At 43.9% G+C, this 14,856-nt stretch overlaps 1 protein-coding gene across 6 annotated transcripts in view; it reads right to left on the bottom strand.

Moving 5' to 3' along the window:
• Klf7 (KLF transcription factor 7) overlaps positions 1–14,839 on the bottom strand; it is a 93,016-nt gene extending 78,177 nt beyond the window's left edge. For 2 of the 6 annotated variants that reach the window (XM_076931790.1, XM_034498306.2), the window contains exons 1-2: positions 14,713–14,839; positions 13,446–13,685 (exon numbers count right to left, since the gene is read on the bottom strand). In XM_076931790.1, the coding sequence (XP_076787905.1) occupies positions 13,446–13,547 (102 nt within the window). In that variant the 5' untranslated portion in view covers positions 13,548–13,685; positions 14,713–14,839. Of the gene's footprint in view, positions 1–13,445; positions 14,023–14,064; positions 14,171–14,712 lie in introns of those variants that run through there. The other 4 variants (XM_076931792.1, XM_076931794.1, XM_076931791.1 and 1 more) reach the window with 3 other exon arrangements.
• Positions 14,840–14,856: the final 17 nt, after the last annotated feature.

The following is a 14,856-nucleotide window of genomic DNA, read 5'->3' as shown; positions in this document are numbered from 1 at the left end:
GAAAATGAAGGCCAAGTGGCCTGCTGGCAATTTCTGGAAGACAGCAGAGCACTTGAGACTTGGAAAGGACTTTATTATAATACTGGGACTTTTTACACAAAGAGCATCACTTCTTTAAGTGAAAGTGAAATAAGTCCCACAAAGTCAACTCCCTCCCCCCCCAAAAAAAAGCAAAAAGAAAAAAAGGCAGCTAAATGAGAATTCTGTACATGTTTCTACATCAGGGTTTCTAAGAAATCCCCTGAACTGGTTATTCCTACACACACACACACACACACACACACACACACACACACACACACACTTGTGTTTTCCCACCATTTATTAATTTAGTCTCTTAAAGAGGTAAAGGAAACCAATGACAAAAGCATTTTTTGTTAATGAGCATGCAATGCCTGATTTTGGGGGGTAGGGGGGAGTTTTAAATGGTTGGTTTTTGTCTTTTAAAATCTCACTTAATTTTATTTCATAATATATTAGTTTTAATGTTCAACATAAAAAGTACTAAAGGGGTTGAGGAATTTTGAGTTTTTGTTTTTCCTTTAAAAAAAAAAAATTCCATTTTACTCCCACTTAAAACAAGAAGGAGGCTGCATGCTCAGGAAACTCAAAGTCAGTTTCTTTCCAAGCTGGAAAATATTGCAGATACCAAAGAAAGAATGACCACTCAAGAGCAACTAGTCCGCACAGGCGGGGGAGGGGCAAGACAGATGGTCTTTTCCACCCCGTATTTCCATAATCTACAACAGAACCTGCATGACCAGGAAAAAGTAAGATGCAATTTGGAAATTGCCTTATAAAATAGAATCATCCCCAAACAAAGATACTCAACAAGATGGAGAGATTAAAAAGAAAATTAAAATGGATCCTAAGTGATAGAGAAGTCAAGATTGTCCCTAGACGGTAGCTGTTGGGAGGTGACAGTGCCTTAGAGTGCTACTAGCTTGAGGGTCAAACCCAAATGCTGCCTGGGCCTGTGATCACAAATGAAGGGGTTAGGAACACTGGAGACGAGGTTAACTTGACAAGTATGCACAAAAACATCCAAATTATAAAGAAAATTGGAATATGCATACTAGCCAAACAAGACACAGTGTCAAGCCAGTGAGTTTCCTGTTTGTGTATCTGATATCAAAGCTCCCAGATCTATCTCCACAGTAAACCTTAGGAGACTGGAGAGTAGAAAAAACCTTTGGAAAAGCAACAAAAGAAGAAAAGATATACATGGCAGAGCCAAATGCTATAGGACTCCATTGCACATGGATACAAAGTTAAGCAGAAAAATAAAATACCATTAGGAGGAAAGTCCTCTTCTGGTTCGTGTATACTTCGTTCAAATGACTCACTGTTTCAAGAACAAATTAAATTATACTCTATTAAATGAGTTACAGAGAATGGGGGTGAGATGAGGAGGAATCTGTGCTAAAAAGAAAAAAATAACTTCAGTGGTCAAGTCTGATATTAAATTAAAAAATACTCCCCCAAAAAGCAAAATCCCCAAATTACCAAAAACAAACAACAAAACCTGTTAAATCTATACCTAATCTTCTCAAGAAATCCCTGAATAAGACATGGCATAGGAAGCCTGTGATTCACATTGTACAGACAGGAAAAGTCAGGTTTACACCACAGCTGCTTCCCTGTGTGTCTGCTGTAAAAGACATGATTTAATGTCTAAAGCTCAGAGCTCCTTCCAGAGACTATTCAAAGGAAGGGGTTTTAAAAAAAAAAGGCTTTTCCATTTCTAGGTATTGGTTAATACAATATATATAAAAGAATAAGCTTACGAGTATTGAAAGTCTAAATCCAGGGAGAAACGACCTCCTGAGTGCTGTGCAGTGGTTTGACATCTTCCCAGGACAGCCCATGAAGTGGACAAGAGATGAGAACACCTTCACCAAGAGTCAGCTGGAAGGGAAACAACTAGCCAAAGAACTCTACAGAGCAGAGGTTCTTAATCTGTGAGTCAAGACCCCTTTTAGTTATATATTACATATTCTACATATCAGATATTTATATTACGATTCATAAACCTAGCAAAATTACAGGTATGAAGTAGGGAGAAAAAAAGTATGGTTGTGGATCAGCACAACCCGAGACACTGCATTAAAGGGTCGCAGCATTAGGAAGGTTGAAGACCACTGCTTCAGGGAGATTGCCACCCTCACTATTCAATGGGACTCTCCTACCCTGGTTTCTCTATCTCTAAAAACACAAGAGATGCAAAATCTACTAAAGGACGGATTGCAGTCTCCACACCAGGCTGGCATCTGTAAAATAAACCTCTTCGTAGGTGCTGAATTAAACCTTAAATTCCAAGATATAATCTTTGAGTTTTATAGCAATGTATGTGTGCAGCTATGGCCCCCTCTCCAAGAGAAAACTCCCAACATGAACAACCATCTCAAATGATTGCTTTTCAGGGTCTTATTCACAAACACCCCACTTCATCACAGAAAGAATATTCCTCTTGTATGTGAGTGTTTCCATTATGTCTTATTTGAAGGAGGAAAATGAAATAAAATTCCTATCCAAGATATTTATAGATCTCATAAAACCTGATTTGTTCTCAGAAGCTGCTGTAAGCCCAGTCATCAGGTAAGCTGGAAATGGGGGGCGGGTGATAACTAGCACTGTATTATGTTATATGTGCCTAATTCTGGCTCGCAGGGGTGGGGTGGGGAGAAGAAGGGGGAAGGGAGAGAAGAGTGCGAATGTAGATTGAAAAAACTCAGTATAAGTAACTTATACATACAAGATGGGTACAAAAGAAAGGGGGAAAGCTCCAATATCTGTATGAACAAGCCAAGAAAATCCCAAGGATGTCAATCACCCTAGGTCCAGTTTCTGGGGTCAATGCAGTCTTTTCCCTATTTCTAAGAACTAGGAACATTTGCTGAGTGACTTCTATATGCCCTATGCTGGGTCACAGAACCAGTTCTTAGGAATCAATAACTCCATTCCAGATAAGGAATAAGACTTGGCAATGACCTTCTTGAGGTTCCAGATACACGTCCATGTAATTTGTGTACCACAAAACATCAGAACCTTAGGGAGCATCTGAAGCATGCATAATCAAGAAAACCAAGGTTCAGAAAGCAAGATCTAGAGGCTGCTCACATGCTTACAGGTCTACTGGTACCAAGCCATATCTCTAACTTCCGTTCACATCTCCCACCAAACTAAGGGTCAGTATCCATCTAACACCTGAAAGTGTCGGTGTCCTATCTAGGTTTGGATTCTGCCAAACCACTTTCATGGCATGTGACTTTTGGTAATCCACAGGATATCTAAAACCACAGTGACTCCATCTATAAAGTGGGGACAAACAGAAATCTGTATTTTTGCATGGTTGTGTAGATGATAAAATGAAATGACATATGTACACACAAAGGAGATTATCTCTGGGAAGTATCTGACATGTGTTAGTATTATTTTGATGTGTTGTACGATGATAAGAATAGTAACCAGATGCAATATTCTAACACAACTTTTGCAACTGTTTACCACTCAGCCTCTGTAAGATAACTGGCTTCATCATCTCCACCTCAAGTTTCTCACCCCTGAGTAGGAAATTCTGTAATATTTGCCTGCTTCTTAGTTACACAAGAGGCCATGAGTCCCTCAGAGCTTTTAACTTCAATATATTTGCTTGTGGAGATGCTCATAAACAAATAGGAGACTCTTTATCATGGAGTAAATCATCTCTTGGTCAGCAGTAAAGGAAGTAAGAATCTTGAGTCACAAGAGATACAGTTAAGGACTGACAAGTTTTGAGCACAGAATTCAGAGACTCAATCTGACACTGAGCAGGATCTCCTGGGGCTCACAGGAGAGCTGCACACACAGCCTCCTCACAGACCTCCAATGCCCTAGGAGGAGCTGTACCCCTTGAGCAGGCTCTACAGTGCCAGATGAATAAAACATAAAGGCTCAAAATGTATAGGTAGGTAGAATCTATTTCTGTTCTTTTGTAGATTGTGCAAATCTGCAAAAATAAGCACCAAGACTATGACCACTCCATTGAATTCTGCTCGCTCTGCCCTGGAAGGTGAACGTGAGTAGGGTCAAGAGCAGGCAGAGCACGCTCTTGCAGGGCAATTGCTCCATGGCTAATTGCCATTTTCACAGCTGGGCTGAGCTTCCCAAAAAGCATTCTTCAACTCTGAGCCCTGAGCTCTTCTCCTGGTGGTCTCTCTTGCCAACCATGCCCCTTCAAAGACAGTTTATAGATAAAAGGACAAAGCTCCAGGAGATACCATTTTGCAAACATCACAGTTTGAGAAAGAGGCATTTCTAAGACTTCTTTGTGAATGTCACCACATGCTCATAGTCCTTACCACAGGAGTCAAGCCTTGCATGGATTTGGAGGCTGCCTCTTTGCCCAAATGTCCTCAGTAGCAATTTCTTTTCTGCAGTTTATTTTTGTCCCTCTTACTAGAAGGATAGTTCCTTTGAATACACACACACACACACACACACACACACACACACACACACACACACACACAGTGTATGACTAAACACTGTGGTCAGTAAGAAAAATGGAGAACTGTTACTTGATGCCTATCTGTACGATCTGACAGGCTACCTGCACTCATAGACTCCTTTAAAACCACGGCAATTGGTTTTAAACTAAGGTAAGCAGAAAATCATGAATGCAGACTTACTGAGGATAAATTATCTGAAATGTCGTATAACTGGGTATAAAGCCCAACACCACAAAGCTTCCAGAAGTGGAATTTTGACCAGGTTAAGCAAACCCAGGGTGGGTCAGAGGAAATGTGAGCCAAACAGAACTGCCTTAGACATACCAAATCTGGAAAACCAAAATATGAAGGGTGGAACACTTGGCAATTACCCCTAACAAATGGGCTGGATGGGGAATAGTTATCAGCTCTGTTCTGCTTTGTTAGAAATATCTGGCAATCTTATAATTCAAATCATACAAGGCATAAAATGCTCTGATGTAAGGAGTCGCCCCCTGTGACTGGTAGTTAACCTCTGTATATCTGTGATTCAAATCTGAGGCTGCATACTAGAATCAACTAGAAGCCTGACAAATGTGAAAGTCTCCATGAGTCCCTCCCAACAAGATCCCAATTTGCTTGGTCTATGTGACTGAAAACCACTGTTAAAAACTTAAATCTTAAACCATAGCCACAATAAGCATTCAAGAACTATACTGGACTCACTAAACCCCAGGAGATTTAATATTAAAGGGTAATTATCAAAATCATAACAAGTCTGTTTTAAGCAATATAACCTAAGTGGAAAATGTTACAAGAAGAAAAATATCCTTTGGAAATAAAAGAGTTGGACACAAAATTGTGAAAAATATTAGCATTTGCTATTGACTACAGACAAGGGAGTTAGAGAGCACATTTCCTGAGAAATATAGTAACTATCTAAAAGTTAAAAGATGCAGAATTTAGACCAGCAGTTCTCAACCTATGGGTCGTGACCCCTTTGGTATTCGAATGACCCTTTCACAGGGGTCACCTAAAACTATCAGAAACCATTGATGTTTACATTATGGTTCATAACAGTAGCAAAAGTACAGTTATGAAGTAGTAACAAAATAATTTCATGGCTTGGGAGTCACTACAGCATAAAGAAGTGTATTGAAGAGTTGCAGTGTTAGGAAGGTTGAGAACCACTGATTTAGACAAAGAGGATTGTGGAGGGGAAAGAGGTGGAAAAGAGGTAAAAGGAGAAGAACCCAAAATTAAAAACAAAGGCGACGAAAGCGACACATCTCATTTGGATGGTATCTGTCACTCCCAAAACAGGGAGGATTTGCTAACATTCATTACACAGGCCCAGTCTTGGAACAACTTGATACTTAGAGGTTTTGGACTCATCCTGTGTGTAAGATGGAGGCACTGGGGCCTTGAAAGATGACCACAGAAGGTGACTGAGTATAAAGGTAATCCCAGAGCATTGGGATCAAAACTGAAGGCCAGTGCTAACATACCAAAGACAACTCAACAGGAGACTGAACACTAATTTTACATGTTAACTCCTAAAACTTCCTTTACTCTAGAGTATACAGAGCGTTGTGAAAGATGGCCGGCAAGTCGAAGCTAGAATATGAGAAGGGTCATCATATCCACAGCAGGAACAGGGAGGAGAGGAAAAGGAAAGTCAATGGCAGAAATCAAAGAAATGGGACTTTGAAACATCCTCAGCTGAAGCCATAGTGAACAACCCTAAAAAACCCTTGTGGTACATCTCTAGTTCAAAAATGAGGACCCAAGAACAGAGCAGAACATGGCTCTGAGAAACTTTGGCATCTAAGCGCTTCACAAAAGAAAACCATGAGGTGAGCTCCAGGAGAGATGGTCTCCCCTCAGGACCAGTGTGGAGCGTGAAGGGATAGATGAGCAAATAGAAAGCCTGCCCCGCCCCCCCCCAGTGCGGTGACAGCTGATGAATGTCCATATTCTGTCTGTGACATTGAACTTCTTCCTGCTTTATGGGAAAGAATAGTACCTTTTGCTTAACTTTATACAACATTCCAACCTCACATCTACCTACATCTCCAGAGAAGTTAAAACATGTAGGGAAAGATTGTTATGAAGTGGGCCATGAACAGGTGGTTGTTTTACACAGTCCCTTGGTTTTACGCAAGATGTCACTGTCACGGGGCCATTTCACAGTTGCTGCTTTTTGGATCAACCCAGGACTGTCTTTTAATCCAGCTTCCGAGGACATACATTTTGATGCACCTGCCCACCACCCATTTGTTACTATTTAAAAGATAACACCCTTTTTTTAATGAGTGGCATTATTACTTTGGGGCTCTTGCCTTTCCCCACACATAAAAAGAGCATATTTTTATTTTTTCAAAATCACTATAGAGTATTGAGAGTTGGAGAAGGATTACGTTAAACCATGGTTTGATGGAGGGCCCAGGCAATGTCATGCGTTTGTTTGTTTTTGTTTGTTTTGTACTGGTACTCAAAAGTAACAGGAAGATTTTTTGTGTCTGATGGTAGGATGAGAATGAAGCAGTGATTTGAAATTTACTCCAGTGTCTGAGCCCTGGGTCCCAGAGGCAGCAGTGCTAGCATGAATCTGAAGAATGCAACACCTCCTTTGGCTGTGACAGTCCACCGTGATTCAACTCCAGTACTTCAGAGCTGAATAAACCAAAACCCCTCTCAGGATTTGAAATGAGAAGATTTCAGTTCTTAGCTCTGTTGCAAGCTAGAGGCCAGACTTTCAAAATGACCCTCAGGAAATGTTAATGAATCCATATTCAGAAATAGATATTGCATGTGGCGCTACATTAATTGTTTTAATTACGTCAAGTCATTTCCGAATGACACAGACACAGACGCCATTTCCTGAACATTATGGACATATGAAGTCACACTGTTGCTTACCAGCCCCCAACATGCCCTGAGCTAAAAGCACGCCCACAACCGAGCTAAGCAAATCTCATGCCTGCTTTATCTAAACAAGTCCATGGGGGTGGGGGGGCAGGGCACACAGGACAGACTCCCTGTTCAAACACAGTACTGAAAAGTTCACTTTTGCAGTGGTCTCTTATTCTGTATCACTTAATTTTAAATGTGCCCTCTTCTAGAATGAAGTGAGGCAGAATATATATCCTTTTTAACTTTGCATCACCCAAACACAACAGTCTGCATAAATAAGGGCTTAGGAAATTAAATATTTAACATGGAATGGACTTAATATATTGTTTTATACAGAATATTTTATTAGAGCAAAGTCTCACACAGCCACACTGGGTCTACTGGCAGGTCTTCTCAATCAGGAGTGTCATCTCCATTCTCATCTCAAGCAGGTAGACATTGGGACTCAGTTCCCTAGGGCAACCGCTGACTCAGCACACACACAAAGGATGTGCCGGACAGAGTTCCTGAAACAGAAAGTGGGACAGACAGACTGCAGACCACCAGATCAAGTTCTTAGGCTCATACTGAATGACAAGCCAGCATCTCTGGCCCAAGTTAGTAGCAATGATGTTGCAAGGTAAGAAGCAGGAGCATCAGGAGAGGAAGATCAGGCTCACTCAGACAAACACACATCTTAAGAGTAGCAATTCTTTATTTGGGAGACTCCTACATGAGATTTAATAAGAATGTCTGCTCATGAGAATGTTCTAAGATGGGTATAAAATATAGGGAAAAGAGCAGTGTTTCATAGCTTGTCAGTGTTATATACATTACTGATTAGGTATCATTAGGAGCTGTAGAGTTTTCTGGGTCCTTTCTTGGTAGAGTGGGCTGGCAATTGAGGTTAACACATTTCTACCTGTTTATGCTAAGCAAGCACTTAACTGATTAGGGAGAACAAAGGGACACAAAGTCTCTGCCCTCACCACTCTGGCATTGCTCCCTTTAAATTGGGGGAGCTGTCCTAGACTTTCAGCAAATCCTAACTCCAACATGCATGCTGTTGGGAGTTATAGCTACAGCTTTAACTGTAGTTGCAGCTGTAACTCCAACTGCAAGTGATTTACAGCAGTGAGCCAGCATCAGGGAGGCACCGTATGCATTCATCAGTGATGGAGCCAGTGAAGGTGACTAAAAACTCCAGACACATGATGCTAACCAGACGTGGGAACGTCTACCAACTGACTGGCCAAATATCAGAGCAGGTATCCCACCAACATGAGCTGGTTGGGACTGGCCAAAGTATGCTTCGTATTAAACAAGAGGGATTCTGCGAAGGGGGACTTTTCAGAGTCGTAAGAGAATGGCTATTAAAAGCTCCATTCTGACCCTCTCTAAACTATCTCCATTTAAGTGGAAAAGCAAATTAGCTTCAACAGGCACTTCTAGTTAGAAGGGGGCTGGGAGAGAAGAGTCCCACATTTGAACACTTAAGGTCTCCAACATGCCCATCCATAAATCATCTCAGGGCAAAGCTGTCAGCCTGTATCTTCTACTTTGCCTTTTAAATGGATAGGACCCCCATCTTCCCTCTCTCCTCAGGGTGGTGAGTAGGGGTGTGTGATGCATGGAGAACAAAGAAGGGTGAGTTCCTCTCCCTTCCTAAGTACAGGTGTAGTAGCAACATCTGCATTGACATCCTCTCTTACTTTAAAATACCAAATGGCAGACAGGTAGACTGAAGGATTATGTGCCCACATAAAGATGTGTGTATGAAAAGAACATAAAAATGAATCTATTACAGAAAGGCTAAATGTGTGACTGATGGCACTCACATGTGCTCTCATTTTTAAAGCCACGTTTCTGTAGTCGCTCCATCTTTATAAAGAAAAGCTAGAGAATCAGGGCAGTTTTGATTCTGTTTCAAATAAAAAAAAAGATTTACAGTAATTGAGGAATACATAAATCACATACAAAAATAAATAATAAATAAATAAATAACCAGCTATTTTATCCTTTCAATGTGGTTACCAAGGCTCCTTTGTGTCTACAAATTTCTCAGGGTGGTGCTGTTGCCAAGAAATTCTAATTCATGATAAGGTTTTCTGCAAATTGGGACAGTGGCAAACCTGCGGATACACAGACCCTGCAGTTTGCTTTGTCTTTCTGTGTGAGACAGCACCTGGCTGCCCAGCCTATAAAAGGCAATGCAAGGGGAAGATCACACACAGAGGGAGAAGATGTGTGGCTCACAGGCCAAATCCCAGCTCCCGGTACTATGAGGCTGTTCTTGGAAGGCAACCATTTCTGTAGGTTTTCCCCTAGAGATGCTTCCTACCAAAAGCCCTCATAAAAAGTGTTTCAGGATGCCTGAAACCAAGATGAAATTGCAGAGTTACAGGGACACTTTAGTCCTTACAGAAGCCAAGTGTGCCATTAGTTTAAAACAATGGGGGAGTGGAGGAGGAGGGAAGAATGTTCTATGATTTATTTATTTGTTTCCAGTAGCAGTGGAAAATTTTCTCCAAGCAAAACAGAGGCCTGAAATTGACCCCATTTGCCAATTATGAATCAGCATTAACAATGGTCATAATTCCATAGGAGTTTTCAAGTAAACATGCCATGCTTTTCAATGGCATGTAGCAAAGTTAAGTGCAAATAACACTCAGTGTCATTACTCGTACTGTCCTTATGAAACAGCATGCTGGGAATAAAGAATCTATAAACATTCTACACCTCTGTAGAGTCTGGAAGAAAATGGAATGTTATATATGAAAGGCTTTTTTATTTTCTGAGTCAGCAGCCAGTTCAAAGAGCCCAGCTTCTCTTGTGACATTCTGGATGTATCTCCCTTTATCATCAAATGGTACCCTAAAATCTACTCTAGCTTCTGTCCTAATCTTAACTGTTTTCAACTTCTGATCAAACAGCTTTTGAAATATTTCCTATAAGTTTTCAGAGAGGCTGGCAGCCTTCAGAGTTGTGTCAGCTGAATGCCATAAATAACAGACCACATAAGCACATAAACACGGTGTAATTTACAGTTACATGACAGGCAGAGATGATATTACTTGGGCCAAGTGCTTGAGCATGCCGTTAGAGTTCAGAGATGGAGAGCTGTGGATCTGGGATGTCCATCTGGATTTTTAATTACACCAACGATTTTGGAAGTTGGAATCCTGGTTGAGTATCCCTGCCCAAGAATTCACATTAAAGTGACACAAGGTAGTACTGTCTCCATCACTGTCTTTGTCATAGGCTCACTGACACAGGAAACTATCCCACAGCCTAAGTTTGAAGCAAGCAATGTCGACAAGCAGTCCCTCCTCAATTTTCTAATGCACAGATGTTCTTGGGTTTATCATTCAAAGCCATTCTCTAGAAACCAAATTAGATTATCAGGATCTCCTCCACTACCACCCCCTCCGCCTGTTCACATGTCCCCGAGTTTATTGCTCACTTTAAGAAAAACATCTAATAATGATTCCTCATTTGACCTCTAAAATCTGATTACCCCAGAGCATCGGGAAACTTCCTCCTGCCTGGGGTTTTTGTAGCAACCTTCTTGAGCTGTTTTGAGCAAAGGAGTCTCAGAATTTCACCATCTGGTTAATTTTAAACTAGCAGTTGCATAAAATCACCACTACCCCTTAGAGTCAAAAGCAAGGGAGTGTGGGAATGGGGAGGAAGGAAGAGATAAAGGCTAAAGGTTTTGTCATCAGCATGAACTCAGGGTCCTAGTCACCTTTATACAGAGCAGCTGTGAACAGAGTCCTGCACAGCGCTCCTGGCCATGGTACCGTGTTTAGAAGTGCTTGTCCGGAAGTTATGTTTCCATGTGGACTTGGGGAGGGGTTTTAAGATGAGAGAAGATGGCAGTTGGAGACAGTTGAGACAAGAAATAAGAAAGAAGGTGGAAAGGAGAATTCCTTTGCCTGGCGATAAATTGAGGAAAAAAAAAAAAACTAAGCTAGAGATTTCTAGAAGGGGAGGAGGCAGCAGGAGGGGGAGAGGAAGAGCAGCAGAGCTGGCTTCTGAGGAAACAATAGATCTAATACATCCCCTAATTGTCAAGCCAGTGATGTTTCCTTGAAGCTGTACTTTCTGGATCCTCTAGGCAGATCTAGAAACGCAGGTTTCCTCTCAAAAAGCCCCCCACCCCCAAGCCCACGAGCAGGCTTTACTACCCTGAAAAACTTGAACCAAAACAAAGTTGTGTGATTCATCTGCAGGGAACGTTGTAATAAATAAAGCCAACTTTCTTCCCTCCAACACTGCTTAACAGTTAGTCACAAACAAGGGCTGCCTCGGGCAGGCTGACTAAATCAACAGATTCCCTTCCCTAACCAGTCTAGACTGTAGTTAATATGCAACTGATTCCACACCAGTGGGCTGACGGGGTGTTTAGACGGCTGTTTAGAAAATGAGGTTCTGGCAACATTTTGGCTTACTTCATATCAAAATAAAAAGGAAGAAAGGATGTGGGGAGACCCTACATAAGACATTAAGAACGCCAGGAAAGAATGTATTAAAGAAACGGTATGAGTACTCTGCCCGTGTGTTTAGCAAAGGGCAGCATCTGCCAGCCTTCCAACTGGAATCCATGCCCTACACAGACACACAGACACGGGTGGCCAATACCTGGAGGAAAACTCTGCAGCTTCCAGCCAGGCAACAACTAGTAACAATGGCACAGTCTTAAGGGTGAGCGCTTTACCACTGGCTCCCTATATACCATGAGCTTAGCATCTCTTCCGAAAGCAGCAACTGTTACATCCCAGCCTCAAGCTGGCAAATCTTGCTTTGGATCCTGGCAGAGGAAACTCAGCCGTTCATTAGCCTTAACAAGCTGCTGTCACTGAGCTGCGAAGTTACACGAGCAGCCACACACCGAGGATCGCAGGGCCCTCCCCAAGGGCAAGGGTTTTTTTTTTCCCTCCAGAATGGACTGTACAAATTCACACTCCGAACGTGCAAATCCAGACTGCCTTCCTGGACTTTCCAGGGTGCACACTGTAGAGTTTTTAAACACCCATGGTGTCCCTATCACCAGCCGCCCCGCCCCCATCCACCACCATCTTTCCTGCAGAATGTCCCCTCAGCACCTCCTAATCGCTGCTGGGAAAACCACTGTTTCCGCAGCAGACCCAGCACTTTCCACTGACCAGCACTTTCTTTATTCCACTTCACAAAGCCCAGTGAACTTGTCCCCAGTCAGGCGTCAACCTCCCGGAGATGCCAAGCGAACTTGGCACTGGTACCCTTTAGCATCCTAGGAGTTTTCTTAACTAGTCCTCTAAGACAAAGTAGGGAAGAACAGAAGCACACACCACCCTTTGTCCAAGGTGGTGCTAACCTGTGAGGCATCCCAAACAAACAAACAAAACGCAAGGACACAGTATAGGCTGCTTTTTCTGGAAGCATTAGCAGGAGAAACATACAATGCATTGTCAGCCTAAGAGAGATACATCTTCTCATTTTCCTTGTACATATCCTTAAGCATCTTTTGTCACCTGGCTTCTCTCCCTACAGCTCACCTTGTATAATCTAAAAATCAAGCTCCTATTCTTTATTGACACTCGCTAAATTACGGGGAAAACACGACGTGCTCCCCCTCCCCCCCCACCCCCCACCCCGCAGTCCTCAGGACCAGTTGAAATAAAGCTGATTTAAGTACTAAGGTCAGAACGCCTGCATCTAGAAACGTGGTATCTTGTCAACCATTGCTCGACCACCTTCCCACCCGGCTCCTCCAAACCCCAGAAGTTCGCCAGCAATTCTCTGCTAGGGGACAGCGAGCCGACAACGTGTGCGCAAGGATGTGTGTTAGTGACAGAAACGCAGGCAGCTAGGACCGGCTCAGCTCAGCACACTAAGGGGTTAGGGGTGGGTGGAGAGGTAAGCGCATATGATTGTTTCACAAAACATTTTAAACAACACACAGCCAAAAAAAAATAAATAAATAAATACATAAGAAAAAAAGAATTAAAAAAATTTCAACTCAAAGCCCACACCAAACGCAGCCCCTGCGTCTCCGCGGCCGCCACACGATTTACACAAGTAATTTAAATCATTCACCTGCTGCCAGGTCTCCTCCAGGGATGGCAAAGCTGAGAAGTAGCCGGTGTCGTGGACAAGTTGTAGCTCCTGGAATATACTATAACTAGCCAACACGTCCATGCTGCTGCTGCCGGGCAAAACCGGAGGAGAAACCCTCCCCCGAGCTCAGCTGGGTCTGTTTGTTTGTCAGTCTGTCTGGCTCACCCCCCAAGAAGGCAGACATCCAGTGGCCCTTTTGTTTTGTTTTGTTTCAGTCAACTAAAAAAAGGAGAGAAAAAAATCAATGCAGGAGAGAGGGAGAGAGGAGGTGAGAGAGGAGCGAGTGAGTGGGGTGGATGGAGAGAGGGATCCAGCGTGTACAGTGCAGATGACTGCCAGGAAAAGGGGACTTCACGGGAGTAACAATTCCCTTCCAGGGCTCTAATCACTCCAGCTCGTGGATCAGGAAGGGGGACGCAAACTCACTGACACGAAGCTGCCATCTATATCTGCAGCGCTGTTCGCTCCTAATGCAATCTTTGCTCTTTATTTTGGGAGGTTGCATTTTTTTTCTCGCGATCGCTTCTCTCCCCCCCACCCCTTCTCTTCCCTCCCCACCCCCCCACCCCATCCTCGCTAGTTTGTAGTCCCCCCCCACCTTGTCTCCTCCTCCTGCTCTTCCCCCTCCCCAAACTCCCTCCCTCCGCCCCGCTTTGCGCGCAGCCGTGGGATCTCGGAGGAGGGCGTCCATTAGGCCGCGTGTGACCATGTAAGGTAAACAGGGGGCTCATGAAGTCACTGAGGACCAATGCGGCACTCGGAGCGGACCCTGGGGCGGGGCCTGGCCCCGACGGCAGCCGCCGATTGGCGCGCTGCGGATCTCCCTGCTGCCTTACAAGGCGGTACGAGGCAAGCTATTTTTAGAGGGCTATATAAGGGGGTAGAGGAGTCCGCCAGGCGGCCGGGGAGCTCGAGCGCCAGGGAGGGTTGCTGCGACACTGGCGCTGGCTCCTGGGACGCCTAGGCGGCCGGGGTCGGGCTGCGCGCTGGCCTCCGACCCTCGCTTCAGTGCTCGCCCGAGCCGCCCGCGCCCGGACCCGGTGCAGATCCAAGGAAACCGGTTGCCGCGGTGGCCGATCGGGAGGTGTGGTCCCCGGTCTTGGGTTAAGACGCCTCCTGCGGGAGCTGCCGGTAGAGCGGCGGCGCAGCCGTCGGGGGCGAGTAGCTCTTTGCACTCGGCCTTCCTGCCAAGCATGGGGAAGAAGGGTAACAAGGGAGAGACTAGGCTCAAAACAGCGTCACGTACCCCAAACTAAAGCCCAAAAGCCAGTTCCGAATTCCCCACAGGGTGCAGAAATGAGGTGCCAAAGGAGGAAGTGCCTCACAATGGCAGAGAACAAAGGCGAGCTGCACGGAGACTTGCTTGCGCCCGCCCCCGACGCTGCACGCT

Source organism: Arvicanthis niloticus, chromosome 3 (genome assembly GCF_011762505.2).
Source record: "Arvicanthis niloticus isolate mArvNil1 chromosome 3, mArvNil1.pat.X, whole genome shotgun sequence".
Taxonomy (NCBI): Eukaryota; Metazoa; Chordata; class Mammalia; order Rodentia; family Muridae; genus Arvicanthis; species Arvicanthis niloticus.
The sequence above is the reverse complement of the archived record's forward strand: the minus strand, read 5'-3'. Positions and strand labels throughout refer to the sequence as shown.